This window comes from Artemia franciscana, chromosome 15 (genome assembly GCF_032884065.1).
Source record: "Artemia franciscana chromosome 15, ASM3288406v1, whole genome shotgun sequence".
Lineage (NCBI taxonomy): Eukaryota > Metazoa > Arthropoda > Branchiopoda > Anostraca > Artemiidae > Artemia > Artemia franciscana.
In genome coordinates this window covers 11,712,409-11,731,003 of record NC_088877.1, presented here as the reverse complement: position 1 = coordinate 11,731,003, position 18,595 = coordinate 11,712,409, and the positions used below count along the sequence as shown (strand labels likewise).

Below are 18,595 nucleotides of genomic sequence, written 5' to 3'. Positions count from 1 at the left end.
AATTAATGCATGTTTTGGTTTTGGTTCTCCGCAGATGAATATTTAAATTAAAGTGGCATATTTTTTTTTTTTTTTTAGCTGAATGGTTTTCTCATAGTTTTGATATAATTATTTTGAAAAAAAAGAGGAGGAGGAGGCCTAGTTGCCCTCCAAATTTTTGGTTACTTAAAAAGTCAACTAGAACTTTTAATTTTTTACGAACATTTTTAGTAGTAAAAGAAATACGTAACTTACGAATTAGCTTACGTAACAAACTTCTATATTCGTATGTTTTTATTACGTATATGAGAGGGTTTGCCCCCTCGGCAATACCTCGCTCTTTACACTAAAGCTTAAATTTTGTCCCAATTCCTTAAGAATGACCCCTGAATCACAAAGGCCGTAGAATATATAGTTGAAATTATTGAAAATACTTTAGCGGGAAGAGCGAGGTGTTAGGAGGAGGTAAACCCCTCATATGCGTAATAATTTCTGTTCGTTCTAAGTTTTAATGCTGCTCCTTACTTTCAGTTGAAAAATTTTTTTCATATTTATTTTTTCATTGTTTTTAAATAATGCTAGAAAATGTTGCGCCCCCTTCATGGAATTTTTTTTCCCCGTGACAAATTCCTCCGTGGAAAATTCCCTCCAGATAACCCCCTCTTCTCAAACCCTACCCCCAACCAAGAAATCACCCAAAAAACGTCTGTACACTTCCTAATAACAATTACTATATGTAAACACTGGTCAAAATTTTCAACTTGGAGCCCCTCCCACAGGGACTGTAGGGGTGTAAGTCGTCCCCAAAGACATAGTTATAAGGTTTTTCGACTATGCTGAATAAATTGGCAATCTCAGAAAAAAATTAGCATGGGAGGGAGCCTAAGTGCAATCCAATCTTTTTGGTCACCTAAAAGGGCATTAAAACTTTTCATTTCCGTTAGAATGAGCCCTCTTGCAACATTCTAGGACCATTTTGTCAATACAATCACCCCTAGGAAAAAAAATAAAATAAAAAAATAAACGCGCATCCGTGATCTGTCTTCTGGCAAAAAATACAAAATTCCACGTTTTTGTAGATAGGAGCTTGAAACTTCTACAGTAGGGTTCTCTGATATGCTGAATCTAATAGTGTGATTTTCGTTAAAATTATATGACTTTTAGGGGGTGTTTCCTCCTGTTTTCTAAAATGAGGTAAATTTTCTCAGGATCATAACTTTGGATGGGTAAGACTAAACTTAATGAAACTTATATATTTAAAATAAGCATTAAAATGCGATTCTTTTGATGTAACTATTGGTATCAAAATTCTATTTTTTAGAGTTTTGGCTACTATTGCGCGGGGTCGCTCCGCGACCCCGCGGATTTTTATCCGCGGGGACTCTTATTTAAACTCTTATTTTTTTTGTGAAATTTCAGCTTCTTTAATTTACTGCGGTCTTCCTAAGTTTCAGCTTTATCTCAAAACCTATCCCCAGGACGTTGCAAATACGCCGTTTTGATAACCTAGCAGTTGCGGACCAGGTGGGGGGGGGGGGTGCCTCCCCCCTAACCTAGTGGCGGATTTTGGGTTGGGACCGCTTTCTATGGTTGGGGTTGGGACGAAAGTTATTTTATGTAATTGATTTTTAGTAGTTGAGTTTTTAATAATTCTTTAATTGTTAAGACTGTTTCTTTTCACAAACAAGTCTGAAACGAAGTTTCAGTTACTTTGCATGCTCTCTGTTAGATTTTACTGATAATACATACCGCCTAAAAGTACTAATCAAGGGAATCTGTCTGCATTACAACAAAAGCCAACTGGGAGGCGAAAATCTTCATTTTGTTTTAACAAGGAGGAGAAATTTAAAATCCCTACTTCTTTAGGCTATCAAAATGATAGTTCAGGATTGTGTTGTTACAGCGGGACTGAAAAACTTAATATTTAAACTTCATTTTACTGTTAAAAATTTGTTTCCCGAGTCTTGCTATGACACAGAGACAAGGAAATTGATACCATTACTTTTATTGGCTGGCATAAAATTTGAGTTTACTTTTTTTGCGAAGCGGGGTGGTTTTTGCAACATTGTTGTTTTTAAGGGGATTTGTATAATAGAAAATAAATGTATGAGAAGTGCGAACACATTATGTTTTGGGTTTCGCAAATTTCGTAAATTATGTTTTGGGTTTCGCTGAGCAAATGGTGGCCACTTTACAGCTTATTTTCATCTAGTTACAGCTCTGCATAATATGGCACATCACTTCCAGTGTTTATCCTAAAACATTAAAATAAAGGCCAAACTCTTCAGAAATACCTGAACTTTAATAAAGGTCCGCATAAGTATACACTTAAAACTAAGTGAGTCGAAATACTCATTCAAAGGTCGGAGTGGTCATTTAGGAAAAATGGATTTTCAAAAAAACTGTTTATAAAAGAAGGCAAATGATTGTGTTTACTTTTTTTCTAACCGGTATAGATGGGTCTCTGACTTTTCAGTTTGAATCAGAGGAATGATTTTTCTTTCAAACATTTACTAATGAAATGTTGAAAAAAAGTGGAAATTCACACCACTTGAGTTGATCCCGGAAATGGATATTCAACTACAATATTTGGCAATATTATTTCAGAGTTCTTTTACTTTCTCAGTACCAACCAGTCACAAATAATACCGTATTTCAAAAAAATGTGGTTCAATCCCGCTTTCTAGGGCTATAATGAAAGAAAGGTTGAGATGGCTAGGACACGTTCTACGGATGAAGGATGACAGATTACCGAAGATTGTCCTTTTTGGCCAACCGTCTGGGGCTAAACGGAAAGCAGGTAGTCCTTGTCTGGGTTGGGAAGATGTCATAAATAAAGATTTAAAGGAAATGGGAACTTCCTGGGAGGGTGTAAAGAGGGAGGCCTTGAATAGATTAGGCTGGAGGAGGAGCGTGCGTGGCTGTTGGCCTCAGGCGGCTTGGTGCTGCAGTGAATTATTAGTAGTATTAGTAGTAGTTTTGTATAGGGGTCGCATACATTTGTTCATAAAATTAATGTTGTATATATACCGCTATATATACCGCTAAAGATTTTTAAGCTTATTTTGATACATGCCATCCGATTATATTTCAACGATTAGTTGTTTATAAATCAAAATTTTTACAGGACGATTCTCTTACTTATTGCTAAATCTGAGCCGATGTTTCAAATTTTTATTTTTGTGTTCAACAAACATGTCGAGATTTAAACGTTCCTACTGAATATCTGGAAATCTCTAGATTTAAAAAAAAATTAGAAGCCTATCACAGCTTGAAACCCTGAGAATTTAAATCGCCGATCTATAACTATCAAATACAAAAATAACAAACACGTAATTACTTATTTTTTAAAATTTATTTTGACTCATAAACTTAGTTTGAACCACATACCTACATGCATCTTTATTGGAGTTCATATTTTTCTGACGATTTTGGTCTTTATTCGAATATTTTATGATGAATAGAAGAGGAAATACAAACGAAGAGCACTAAACTGACAGGATTCTTAGACTGACAACACTAGCCATTATAAATGTTCACCAAAATATTCAGGTAGACATCGACCAAGTAATAAATAGATATGTCAGGAGCATAAATAAAGAAATAGACTTTTTCTTATCAAACTGTGAATTATGTTGTTTAAGCAACATATACCGAACTTTAAAAAGTGGAAAGATACGACACGTTGTTACGAAAAATAAAATTTTGATTAATAACTTCTGATATTTCGTCAAGGTTGACACAGTTTATTAAAATATTATTTTTAAAAAGAAATAGTGACTAGTTAATGCTTTATTACCTGTATTTAAAACCCTCGTTTTAAATATATTCTATGTATTTCTGTCTCTTTGTTCTATTTTTCTTGTCGCACCCCTAAAAGAACTAATCTTTGATGTTTAATACATCTTTTATGAATATGAAAGTTGTATCTTAATCCTCTTTTCCTACTCTTCATAGCTATAGCTATAGCTATCATAATTACTAAGCGATGCCACAAAGTTAGGCGACATGCTAAATGGTTTAACCTGTGTCACAAAGAATGCATGACCCCAAAAGATGGCTCAAGACTAATTCCTTTTTCTTTTTTTCTTTTTTTTTGAAAATACGCTTTTTGAAAATAAGCTTAACTCACTCGCTATAGTGGTCAGAAGTGCAAAGGCGAAAAATTACGCAGAAAATATTAAATATCATTTTTTTATAGATGGTGAACAGCTTTTTATTTTTTCGTTGCGGAGCAGTTTTTACAAAGTATTATTTTTTTATCAATATTTTTATATCATTTTAATTTCAACAAATTTATTAGAAATTACCGTCATCAGATTTCAGATTAAATTGATGACCATTTCCACTACTTACCTACGACGCTTAATTGTTGAGGTTCGTTTTAAATTGCTGGTATTTCTTTATTCGTAAGTTTATCTAAGCAACCTAATTATGTACCCCCCACTAAAGAAAATCCTGGATCCGCTCTTGATACTGACAATACTTACATTCCTCTGACTTGGATAACGTATAACAAATCCACCTTTCTACTTAAATGAATCAACGAAGGCTACACTAGGCTAGTTGGGTTATAACAAAAATTATGAGAGATTGTACTAGTCATGGCTCTTCTGCAGGCATTCTTTTTTATATGTTCTATATGTTAGCCTTTTTATATGTTGCCTAGAAAGATGCTCTCACAACATGTTGGCAAAAAGAAAGCACAAACGTACAGCTGTCAAGTCACATTTTTTTTTACAAAACTGAATTATTAATACAGCCAGAATCATGATGTAACTTGAGCAAAAACTTCTGTTCCCAAACAGAGCCTTTTTCCATAAGGAATGATCTGTAATTTCTTTTATTTAAAGAAAGTAAAATCCAGAAAAATAAGTCCAAGGAGATTACTTTTGTCCGAAAAAAAATTGCAAGGAAGAAAAAATGGAGCTCCCTTCTTTTAAAAATTGAACATTCCGGGGACCTAATTCGATTAAATCCGAAACTACCCAACTGAGACACACGTTCTGTAGGAGGGCAATTCTATCCTGCAAGAACCGGTTAAACCGGTTCCTCACACTGTTATCCCTTTCATGAAATAAATTATTCTTGTATGGATTCTCTAGTTATTGAATATCGACAACGCTGCGTCTAAATTCTTACAACTCCAAATCCATACAAGAATAATTTATTTCATGAAAGGGATAACAAGTGTGAGGAACCGGTTTAACCGGTTCCTCCTTTAACCGGTTTAACCAGTTCCGGTTTAACCGGAATAATAGATTATTCTTGTATGGATTTAAAGTTGTAAGAATTTAGACGCAGCGTTGTCGATAATCAATAATTAGAGAAGTAGGTGTTAAAAAATCAGAAATAAATTTGTCAATTAGGTTACTCGCAAACAGTAAGACATTAAGGAAAACACATGAAATTAATAAAATGGATTAGATTTAAGCTTGTGAGGGAGAATTTATTGAAATAAAAAAAATTATTTTAAACAGTATGGGAAATCATAGAAGCTTGGAGATTTTTCTAGACAAACTTCAAATTGATTCTCCAAAATGAAAACCTCTAAAATGATTTTGGAAAAAATCATTCAAATAATATGGAGAAATCAAAAAAACCTGGAGACTTTAGAGAAAATCTCCAAATTGACTCACCAAAATAAAATCTCCAAAATGATTTTGGAGAAAAAAAACGTTCATTTTATATAGGGAATAATATGAGACACTAATAAATAATATGAGAAGTCTTTTAAACTACTTAAATGTGTACATAACACGGGCTGATTTCCTAGCATCGTACATCTTACAGCACTCTTTATTAAATCTCTTCTTTCGCAGCAATATTGGTTTCTAGGCAAATAATATTTGTTCCCTGCTCTCAAAGTCAATTTTTATTCTAGTAAAATAATCAGGGAAGAAATGTTTCCCAATCTAAACCCACCTGCTTTTCTGTGTCAAGCGACCGTAAAAGAGTAATCTCTCCCTTCTCATTAATGGCAAACATCTCCTCTCTCCCCGACTGAGGATCCGCTTCGATCTCCCGTTTTACAGAACGTTTGTAACCAGTCGTTGACACGATACTCAACTGAACTGGACTAGAAATCTCTTCTAGAAGTCTAGCTCTTGCAATAAGACAACCTAGAAGAAAAATTACATTCACAAATTAAAAATAAAAAAAGTTTCTTCTCAAGAGTGGCTGTTAAACAGATATTGTATTTTTCCTTCTTTTTTTTGGGAGGGAGGGGGGCTATAATAAATCTCTCTATAATAGAGCAACGATGTAGTTTCTATAGAAAACATAGTATTTTAGGAAGAAAATGGTTTAACTAGCGTCTATGGGAAAAAACTTTAGAAAGTAAAAAGTCAAATTTCCGGTTGTAAGCTTGACTAAGTTGCTTAAGGAAAAGCACAGTCTTTCTTTGAAAAAAAAATTCTAGAGTGGCTGTTAAACTGATATTTTTCAGGGAATGGAGGGTGCAGTAAATGTCTCTCTTTCTCTCTAATAAAAGAGTGACTACCTTGTAACTTCTAATAGAGGAAGGTAAGATTTTAGAAAGACGATGGATGGTCAATTTAATAAGCGTCTATGTTAATATATTTAGATTTAGAGAGTCAAGTCTTTGATCGGAAACTTGGCAATTTTGCCTTAGAATTACGGAAATTTTGGCCAAAAATAATTAATACTAATTCCTATATTTAAAGAACACACCTGAGTTATATTTAAATGCAGAATTTTGCCCCAAAATTTTACCGCGCCCAGTCAAAATTTAGGGGTTTTACGTTGAGTAGGTAACACTGTTTTTAGTGTTGCGAAAGAAATTTGTCCCAACTCTCTCGAGTGTCAGACCCTAATCAGATTAGAATTCTTTTTAGACGTTAAGCCCCAGCAATTAGAGAGCCAGAACGGGATTACAGGCTACTGTCATTCTTTAGAAAAAGTTGTCCAATTTTGCCACGACGCAAATTCTAGATTCTGGAGAAGTAGTAGAAAAAATTGTTAAATAATATTGAAGACAGCAAAACCGCTAAAATATAAAGCATAAAGGGTAAGTTTTCCGATTAATTCACTAATGCGATACCTAAGAAATAGAGATATCTTTATAATCAGAATTTCATCACGAATCCAAATGTAAAATTCATTTGCATCGGAAATGAAATTTACCAATCCTTCTCCCCCCCCCCCACTGATGCGCAAGTATATACCCTGAGTTGTATATACGCGCTGAATTTTCCATTATTTTGACAACCGTAAAATCAATTTAAAGAAAAGAATGACTTACAGAGAATTCAGTGCATATGTAATTTTGTTTTTCAATGGAGGCTGCCGGTGAGTAAGTTTTAAAAGGGAAGCCAATATTTGTCGTCTCTGCTCTGAGAAAAACAATTTTATAATTCAAATATTATAATAGAAAAATATTTTAAAAGGGAAGGGATCTGATCGGAATTTAAAATGAAACCTTTAAAACACAAAATCTTTCTAAATATCAAATTTCATTAAGATCTGGTCACCCATTCGTAAGTTACAAATACCTCATTTTTCCAAATTACCCCCCCCCAACGCCACCAAAGAGAGCAGATCCGGTCCAGTTAGTTTCATCCTGATCTCTCAGCTTTAAGTACTTTCTAAGATTTCCGATCCCCCCCAACTTCCCCCCAATAACGCTGGATCCGCGAGAGATTTAAAATAAAAGATCTGAATTACGAGGTCCTTCTATATATGAAGTTTCATGAAGATCCAATAACTCCTTCATAAGTTAAAAAGACATCATTTTTTCTAATTTTTCAGAATTAACCCCCCCCCCTAATAGAGCGGATCCGTTCCAATTATTTCAATCGCGTATCTAGGACTTTTGCTTATTTTCCCATCAATTTTCATCCCGATCCCTCCAATCTAAGCGTTTTCCATGATTTTAGGTTCCCCCACCCCAAACTCCCCCCAATGTCACCAGATCCGGTCGGGATTTAAAACAAGAGCTTTGAGACACGATATACTTCCAAATATCAAATTTCATTGAGATCCGATCACCCGTTCGTAAGTTAAAAATACTTCATTTTTTCTAATTTTTCAGAATTACCCCCCCCCCCCCAAATACCCCAAAGAGAGCGGATCCGTTCCGGTTATGTCAATCATTTATCTAGGATTTGTGCTTATTTTTCCCACCAAGTTCCATCCCGATCCCTCCACTCTAAGTGTTTTCCAAGATTTTAGGTTTCTCCCTCCCAGCTGCCCCCCCAATGTCACCAGATCCGGTCGGGATTTGAAGTAACAGCTCTGAGACACGATATCCCTCCAAACATCAAATTTCATTAAGATCTGATCAACCGTTCGTAAGTTAAAAATACTTCATTTTTTCTATTTTTTTCGAAAATTGATTTTTTTTATAACACATGAAAGATAATTCTTAGAATTTCAGTTTGGCTAATTATTATAACATTTTATTTATTTTTAGAGCGACATTCTATACAGACAAACAGCTGCCGGTATCATCATGAAAGCATAAGTTTTTTTTTTTTTTTTTTTTTTTTTTTTTTTTTTTTTTTTTTTTTTTTTTTTTTTTTTTTTACGAATCCTAGTGCACAGTATCCGAAAATTTAAAACCGCGGTAAAAAAAAGAAAAAACGAACTATAGAAGAATCTCCAGTTGAAGCTTACTCAAGAATGCTAATTATTATTTCAATATTATTATTATTTTCTATAGCGGGTCGATACGATCACCCCTGAAAAAAAAAAAAAAAAAAAAAAAAAAAAAAAAAAAAAAAAAAAAAAAAAAACACATCCCTGATCTTTCTTCTGGCAAAAAGAAAATACAAAACTCTACATCTTTGCAGATAGGAGCTTGAAACCTCTACAGTAGGGTTTTCTGATACACTAAATCTGATGGTGCGATTTTCATTCAGATTCTATGACTTTTAGGGGATGTTTTCCCCTTTTTTCAAAAATAAGGCAAATTTTCTCTGGCTCCTAACTTTTGATAGGTAAGACTAAACTTGATGAAACTTAAATATTTGAAATCATCATAAAAATCCGATTCTTTTGATGAATCTATCGGTATCAAAAACTACAACTTCATAAACAAGGTGACCCAACACGCATATTTTTACGAGAAATTACTGCAAAGGAAGGGGGGAGATTCCCACTGAGAAACTGAGATTTGTTCCAAGTGAGTACTTTACCAGATTTTAAGCAATGTTCTCACCAGATTCCTCCTCGATATCTCGATTCTGATTCGATTCTTGATTCCGAGAATACTTATGTTTTTTTGGTTTTGATAACAGTTATTTGATTAATTTGATTTAATGGTTTCGATAACAATTATTTTATTAATTTGATAACACTTCTTGAGATACCAATTCTGGCTTTTATTTGTATTATAGTACAAAGTGTAAATTAAAACTGAGCTTTATTTTGGCAATATTCAGATCAAAACTTGATGATTGGTGTTAAATATGCAACAATACTTCCTTCGTTTAAAAAAGATAGAAATTATATTACAGACAGCATATTAATAATCTATAAAATAATTTTTTTAAACAATTTGTATTAAAATCTGTATACTAAAGAAAGTATAATCCTACTGAACTGATACAGTTTTGTAACTATTATATCCGATCCCTATTGACAATAATATTGACAATGTTCTTATTCAATACAGATGTGTTCCTAAAATAGTAATTTCCTGCGGAAGTTGAGCTTTTAAAATTGAGCAACTTGTAAGGGATTTTTTATTGGCAGAAAAAAAGAAAGCAAGGGAAGTGTTTCTCTTTCTATTTAGCTATGGCATGAATTCTAGAGAGGAATATGAGATTTTAGAAAGGCAGCTGAAGGATTGGTTTAGTAATGGTTTAGACAGCGAAAGCGTTGGAATGGAAAGTATGTTTTCATTAAGACTTCGCTAGATGGACATGAAATTATGCAATAAACCGGAGAGAAAATATCGAAACCTATAAAGACTGTTTATTTTTCTCCCATAAGTTCCCCCTTTTTTTGTTCAGTTTAGCAGATCTTTTGATATAATTTCTTCATAGAATTTACATAAATTTAGGGCGGTTTTTGAACGAATCTAAATTTTCACCTTTTGAGTTTTTCCTATAAGGTAAAGGCATATACTTGAGAGCAAGGCCGTATCCAGGGGGTAGGGGGATTGAATCCCTTTTCTAAATTTTGTCCGATTCGTAAAAACGTAATAAAAATGTATTTAAACAAATTTTGACACGTTTTTTAAAGTTTTTTGCACTCTGGAAAAGTATCACTTTAACCAAATTTATGACCTTGGCCGGACCAGCCTCGGTCTCTGTGACTTCAAAGCCACACGAGGTTCTTTAGACCTTCAATACGCAATACTTGGAGAAACGTTGCCTTAGTGTCTTATGTTTTGAACAAAATACATTTTTCACTAGTATTGAATATCATTTTGGACTTTCTGTTGCTTAAAAAAATGCGCATTGCAGTTAGTAGCAGATAACAGAAAACTATAAAACAAATTTCATTAGGATTTTTCAAATTCCACACAAACAGAAGTTCTTTGAAGTTGTTCAGAAACACTCAACCATCCAATTACCTAACTATTAGGCAGAACCGGTAAGGTCCTGTCATTCATACGGTATGTGCTCATTTTTGTATGATATGATATGTTCACTTTCATATGATAGTATGTTCATTTTTTCGGTCTATATATCCAAAAATCCATAACAGACATGGGGACAAGCTGAAAACACAAAACGATTCTTTGGTATGCTCTTTTCAAATTTACTAATCGTTTCATTTGCAAATACACCCCCCTTCCCACGTGATGATCCTATATATTTCTTCGTTAAATCAAGGCAGTCATGGAAAAGTTCTAGTGCCATTTTTATGTAGTCAAAAAGATTGTCCAAGAGCGAAGCGGCGTTTGCTATATCAAACTCGTTATCTTTATCAGTTTGTAATTTATCTCTGTGTGTGCTTGAGTATGTAATTTAGCAAAATATAACTTAAAATGATTTTAAAAGGGTATGATAAGGGATGGAAACATGATAACCTGATTAGTAGAACTTAGATATTATAAAGTAAAAATGTCACTGTTTTAGCCTTTTCTTTTAGTGTTAGATATTTCTTGGGGTATATGTGGGTCCATTCGGAGAGGAGGAGGGGGGCTTCAAAATTTCTGTAAGTGTTTAGGTGACATTAAATAAGAGCAAAGGGGGGGGGGTAGCTGGTTATCCTTCGAATACTCTGCAACACCCCCCTCAACATGTAAACTTTAGCCTATAGAGTGGGGGAGCGTAGCCTCCCTTCTATTACAGAAATCCAAGCGTATTCAGTAAAACAAATACGCCCAAATAAATCCCTATTTCAATACATTATTATGCAAAAATTAGATTATTATTAATTTAACATTAATTTATTATTTAATTATTATTATTTTAGTTATATTTAAAGAACATACAAAAAGGAATCAAGTAGTATGTTCACCTTGTTGGTTATGGAATCTGTTATATATGTTGGCCCCATTTTTAATTTTTTTTTATTTAGTTAGTTACTACACTTCTGCTTTTCGACGACTTTCACCCCGCCCCCTCGCATTTAGCCCTATTCCCCTTGATATAAATCCATGTGTGCGTGTTTTGGAGATCTGAGGTGTAACCATCCCAAGAATTACCAAGAATAGCTTAATTATTTTAAATCACTGTCTCACTAATGCAAGAAGACTCCAAAAAAAAGTATTTTGTATCAGAACACACCAATTTGGGAGGCTTGTCTCCTACTCCAATTATGGTAACAATAACAGGAACGTCCAAACTCAAGGACGTTATTTAAAAGAGTACCGTCTATTTTAGACGTATAGAATAACGTTTATTTTAGACGTTATTCAGGTTCGTTACTTAAATTATGAACCTGAATAACTAAAAATAGCTGAATTATTCTAAATCACTGTCTCACCAATAGGGGAAGACTCCAAAACAAAATATCTTGTATTAGGAGACACCAATTTGGGAGGCTTGTCTCCTAGACCCATTATGATAACAGTAACAGGAACCTCCGAACTTAAGGGATCGTCTCCTTTGTCTTCCGCACGTACAAAGAACTGATATACTTCATTTTCTGAAATGAAAGAATAGATGAGGCTAAGGTGGAAGAGAATGAAGATTAAGGTACAGTAAAAACTAACCTGGCAAATAAAATTTCCTGCAATAGACCTATTCCAATTTTTAACGACATTTGGTTTGAAGCATCAATATAAAGCATTGCACTGACATTGGACATCTAAGATTTTTGTTTATACTATTAGGGCTAAGATAGGGAATAAGCTTAGCCCTAGAGTTAAAGAAATACAAATAAATCAATTTAAACGTGAGGTAAGAATGGGGCAAGGAAGGCCGCCAGCAAGGTTGTACCTAAGGGAGGGAGGGTAGGCGGGTTTGCACCCTCTCTTCCCAAATTTTTTCTGACTCGTAAAAATGTAACGAAAACGAATATAAACACATTAATGGTACGTTTTCAAACTTTTTTGAAAAGTATTGCTTGCAATACTTGCAAATACTTTTTGTGTGCAACCAAGAGAATTTTTTTTTAGTCGATTCTCGAAAATCAATCGTTAGTGCTAAAAAAAAAAAAAAAAAAAAAAAAAAAAAAAAAAAAAAAAAAAAAAAAAAAAAAAAAAAAAAATCTACAGATAAAATGACACACAACACTTCCGTAACACTTCCGTTTCTATGCCACGGACTGGTTCTCGGGAAAGAAAATCCTCCATATGGTAAGCGTGAAATTTATCTTACCCCTTTGTTTCTACCAAATCTCTTCCCGAGGCCATGAATTTTTATGTCCTCTATTTGAAGCAACATTATTATGGCGATACCAGCCTCTCATCATTGGAGGTTTAAACTTTCATTACCATTTACTCACATATCAATAATAGATATGATATTCCTTTTCCTTAATAAGGATTAAAACTCGAATACAATGTTAAGGGGAGGACAGTTTCGAGTGAGAACCCTACTTGTCCATTGGTTTTAAGCGACACATTTGTACTTTCGAAAATTAAATGGCCTGCAGGGGTGTCAGATTCCGTGAAGTTGAAGTTAGGGTTGTCTAAGGCAACAACAAATAGTTCTTACACTACCCAACAAAAGAAAAAGAAAAAAAAAGGTGAGGATTTTAGAAGCAAAACAGTTCCTATTCTGTCTATTTTAAAGGCATATGTTTTTGGGAATTAAACTTGAGCTAGAAGTGGAAAAAATTGGTAGATGTAACTTTTAAAACATTCAGAATTTAAGGATTAATCTGAATTTAAAACGCAGGGGAGCGTTTCAGAAGATAACTATCACTTATGATGATTGATAGACACTTTTTACATTCAAAACACCAAAAAAATAGAATTTTTTTTTTTTTTTTTTATAAATGCAGGACGGACTATTGTGTTAGTCTCTTGCTTTTTATGAGCATATTGAGCATTATTCAATAATGATTTTGTGCTTTGAGGAGAGACTACTTGAGAATTTTCATTAATCCCTTTGTTCTCTGTATGATTAAATAGAAAAGATATAAAAATAGAAAAGGAAAAAGAAAAGAAAGAAAAGCTAAGAAAAGAAAAGATAAAAATAAAATAAAAGGAGACAAAAATTACAGAAGAAGAAAGGAAGAAGAAAGAATGGCAAGAAGAAGAAAAAAGAAATAGCAAAAAAAAGAGTAACATCTTATGTTTATTTGGTCGTCATAACTGACAATTTCGTTTAGAAAATTTGGCGTTTTTGAGAGAATTAGAAAGTCGAAGTTTTGTTCACAGTAATGGAAACTTTTACAATAAAATTTTAAATGAACATACTTCTAGTAAGAACTACTTTTTTTTTACATCCTTCTGAAACCCATTGAGAATACATTTCTACATCATTTTGCAAACACTAAGACAACTTTTAATGGACGTGCTAAAAGCATAATATGGAAGATATAATTACACTAGCAGCAATGAAAATAATTAAATAATGATTTAGCAGTTTTAGGAGAAACTACTTTAGAGTGTTCATTACTCCTTTTATCCTAGATAGGCAAAAGAACCAATTTGAAGCTATCGATATGAAAATATCTAAAAGATAAATTAAAATTGGAGATACTTAAAAGAATACAGATATTCATAGAAGTAAAATAAATTTTAGAGATAAATAGATAGTTTATAAAGTTCCATAAAGTAATACAAAGAATGCAAAATTGACTACGAAAACAGAAAAGCTTGAGAAACTTAAGAGGACTTAATAAGAAAAACAAAGCAAAACAGAAGATGCGTATGAATAATTAGTTTAAAGACAAAATATTCCTAAAGCCACAGGTAGCTTGTGTTATTGTGCAGTACTTAGCAACTCACAAAACAAAATATTGGCAATAACATCTCAATTCATTTATTTTAAAAAGTACAAGAATTCCATTTTAAAACCAAATATTTATAGATTAGTTGATATGGTAAATATATTAGATTTGTTTCTTTTGACGAGTAAGAGGTGGATAAATATTGTTATTAGTTTTTGACATTTCAAGATGTTAACACCACTAAGAGGAGGGAAGAAGGCATTATATTAAAATTAAAATAATAATCACAGTATTACATGAGAAAAACAGTAAACTCGCATAAAATATCAGAGTTCAGAGTTCGTTTTAAAGGGTTTTTTTGCAAGCCCCCCCCCAAAAAAAAATCCTTTCGTAAGCCCCCCCCCCAAATCCTTTTGTAAGCCCCCCACTCCCAAATCCTTTTGTATCTTCTCCCCCCCCCCGATACGATCTATGATAAAAATACAGGATACTGTCTGACGCAAAAATACAGGATACTATCCTCCCCTGTCTGACGCCACCGACTGACACCACCGCTAACTGACGCCACCGCTGCTTGCCACTGGTAATCTAATCTAATCTCCACTTGTTAATCTAAAATTTTTGAGAACAAACGAATAAATCTAAATCGACCGTTTCAAAACTTGCACCACTTCTTCCAGTAAGCTTAACAATAATGCACTTTTGAGGGAGAAGAAAAGAAGATAATCAAATAACGATAACTGAAAATCATGGAGTGAAGTTCAAGCTACCAACTAAAATAGCATGCTCAGTTGCACAAGATATAATATCCCCACCCTCGCAACTGAGATTGTATCTTGTAATATTGAGAATAGGTTCTTGAAAAAAACTTAACAGTTAAAGACAGTATCTAAAATTAATGAAAGAACATTGCTGATAAAAACGGAATCACTCCAACATGAAAAAAGAAAAAATTGAAGCCTGTAATTTTTACCCTCAAGAATTTTTGAAGCATTTGTCTCTGCCAGACTTGCAAAAGCGATGGACAAGGAGAATCCCCCCCCCCCTCCGCATCTAATATTAATGTGAAGGAGCCACCTTCACAGAAATTGTGAAAGTATGTACCAAAAACTGTCTTTTCAGAGAATTCCAGAGACACCTGGATAAATCTCTGCCCCGGAAGAAAAAGAATCACCACTTAAATGTAAGCTTTAAAGCCTTTTTTATTAAATCCTTTATATTCTATTTTTCATTACCGAAAATTCAAGCAATCAATTAAAATACCTTTTCCTTCTAAGGACTTCGCTAAAGTTATATCACCGGACTGCGAATCAATGGTGAAAAGATCAGTGTCCTGTGAATCAACGATGGAATAGGTAATCAGACTGTTTTCTTCACTGTCTACATCCAATGCCTGAATCTGAAAAAAGTAAAACAAATAAACTTTATTTATTGAATTTTAAACTTTTTATTTATGATTTAAGATATTATTTCATAAACTTTATTAATTAAATAAACATTAAAGTAAAAATATAATTTCTATTATTAAAAAAATAGAGTAAAAAAAAAAGTAAAAATAAACACAAATATTAAAAAGTATAAATAAACAAACTTAGCCTAGCCGTACGCAACCCAACTATTCTTCCATTATCAACATTAAATGCCTGAATGATAGAAAATGCAAAAGAAAAATATATTATCATTAAAATTAATTTCTCCACTATCAATATCCAATGCCTCCATCTGAAAAGAAGAAAGAATACATGTAATTAAGTTTTGTTTTTTGAACGGAAAGATAAAAGAGAAACTTTGGCCCTCCCCTAATTTCCAGTAAGCAGGAAAACCTCGAAAAAGATGTTTCTTCGAAACATGAAGCATTTTTAGATGGGGTAAAATTCATTCAAAATTTCGCCAAAGAGCGTAGTTCTAAGAAAGACGTTATAAGGAATAATACATTTTGCCAAAGAAATTTAATTATTTGTAATTACATTGTTGTGCTCGAAAAGAGTTTAATAAACAACTCAGCTCCAGGGCCTTATCCAATGGCTTTTCACCACTTAAATGTAAGCTTTAAAGCCTTTTTTATTAAATCCTTTATTTTCTGTTTTTCATTACCAAAAATTTAAAAAAAGGGAATAGTTGTGGGAAAAGTCAAAGTCATGGCCAATTGTAGAAAAAAGCCAGGACAGATTGTCCAGCCCAGTCAAGGTTAATTTTACCCCTTTGATGGCCGTTAGGGGGATCGAACCCTTCCCCCCTGAAATGTTTGTCTGACTCCTAAAAACATAGAAAATGAATATAAACGAATTTTTAATGCGCTCTTATTTTTTATAGAAAAAGAAAGGAAAATCCTTTTGCAATTCCCCCTCCCCCGAAAAAAAAATCCTGAATACAACCCTGATCAGCCCTATGGTCATTTTGGAAGCAATTAATATTAAAATTGAGCACCGTTGCGCGGCATCATATAAAATCATATCGCCGGACAGGCTAGCATAGACCGGAACAAAGGGGTACCCAATCATTGTTAAATACAATATTTTTCATAAGAAATCAGTAAATTAAGACTTAATAGTAAAGAATGAGCCACAATTCATGGACCACGCATGGACGGATGATAGATAGACTTATCTATCAACAAATGAACTGATATCATTGTTATACAATCCCAATAAGGGCTTGTGCCAGATTTACCTCTCACTCAATCGGACTTATTTCAAAATCAACCGACTCGGTCAAGGCCTTCAGCTTCGACCCTAAAAACGACGTCAGTTCATTGCTGATAGATAAGTCTATCTATCATCCGTCCATGCGTCATTCCTAGGGCAGAACTAAGGTAGATAGTCATAGAACTAACCTGTAAAAGAATTGAATTGATTTTGGGTTGAAGCGTGCCGGACAAGTCCACTGGAGTTGTATGCAAATCTGGGAATGAATTTGATGGGACTCACAGGGAAACAAGCGAAACCTGGGCCTAACAGATTTGGCCGCTTGTAGTCTACTAGTTGGAATAATTAGGTGGAATCATTAAAATTTTGAAAAGCACAAAAAAAAATGTCTAGTGAGGAAAAAAACTGCCACTTTTAGCTGATTCAGGAACGGTAACTATAATTTTGATTATTCTCATTTTGAAAATAGCAGAAATCCTTTGAAAATGGCGTCAGAAACAAAAAATACACCATCAGAGTCACTATTGCTCAAAACCCCATTCAGGAAAGTTGCAGCCCCGGCCTTGAACAACAAGGAAAGTCGCGATTTTGTATGGGTAAAACTGACCTATCCTATTTTTTTATTTTTTTCTTCACTGCTAGTGGGACACAGGGACAACATAAAGAGCTGTTTAAGAGCTCATTTTTAAGAAGATTACTATATTTACGTGTTTCTTTAGCAACACACCACAATATTGAAGGTAAAAATCAATTTTCGACAAAATTGCATCTTCATATGCATGATCAAATAAAAAACGTATTTTTGGCATAATAATACAACATCACTTTAAGAATATGAAACTAGAGAGCCATAAAAACTCAACGAAAAAAAGGAAGCTCATTTGACAAAAAATAAAGTTCGGTATGATTCAATATGTCATGAGAGGTCTGATGCTGGAGGTCTGTGCTTAGCCCAATGCTTGGATAAAATACACTTTATCTAATTAGGCCGGAGAAAGGCCAAAGGGCCACAAAAGATGTTAATCTGGCTCTGTTGCAATCACTGAAACTTCACCCACTAATATTTCTTTAATTAGTGGAATCAAACTTGCCAGATCTCTTGCTTAATATGGATTGGAAGAGATACATTCCGATTCTACAAGAAAAACCAATTTCTATAAAAACAACTTTTACTAGATGCTGTAATCCCATTAGACATCTGACAACACACGATTTTAAACATGGGGGAAATACCGCTGGAAGTCGATATAAATAGGAATTTCGAAACAGCGAATATAAATAATTTCGTTAAATAGATAGTACCGGGGATAAGGGAAATGAAAAATATGAGATAATAATTATTAACAATTCTGTTGTAATTATTAACAATTATTAATAATTATTAATAATTTCTTTTTAAAATAAGCTTAGTGAATTATACTAATTCCTTATCTCCATATTTAGCAAAAACCCATTCGCAAGAATAACTTATTAGCGTAAAGATTTAGCTAAAGCGAAACTTTAGTTAACAACATGTTTTTGAGATTCAGCTGAGCCCAACAGGTAAGAAGGCTTCCTTAATCCTTAGCAGCAGATGATCAAATTGGGAAGAGAGAAATGGAGGTGGTGGAGCGATATTTGCCCCCTAGATTTTGTTCCACTCCTAGATTATAAAAACTAACTTTTTTTGGTATTGGCATTGAAATAAAAAATGTCCCTGTAAGATTTTG

General features: G+C 33.5%; 1 protein-coding gene across 14 annotated transcripts in view; it reads right to left on the bottom strand.

Annotated features, from left to right (window-relative positions):
* LOC136036050 (fat-like cadherin-related tumor suppressor homolog) overlaps window positions 1–18,595 on the bottom strand; it is a 401,362-nt gene that overhangs the window by 107,778 nt on the left and 274,989 nt on the right. For all 14 annotated transcript variants that reach the window (XR_010619615.1, XM_065717994.1, XM_065717993.1 and 11 more), the window contains 3 exons: window positions 15,505–15,640; window positions 11,884–12,045; window positions 5,905–6,101 (listed from right to left, as the gene is read on the bottom strand). Coding sequence is in view for 13 of the 14 variants with exons in the window: in XM_065717994.1 (XP_065574066.1) it covers window positions 5,905–6,101; window positions 11,884–12,045; window positions 15,505–15,640 (495 nt within the window). In the remaining variant the exon portion in view is untranslated. The remainder of the gene's footprint in view (window positions 1–5,904; window positions 6,102–11,883; window positions 12,046–15,504; window positions 15,641–18,595) is intronic.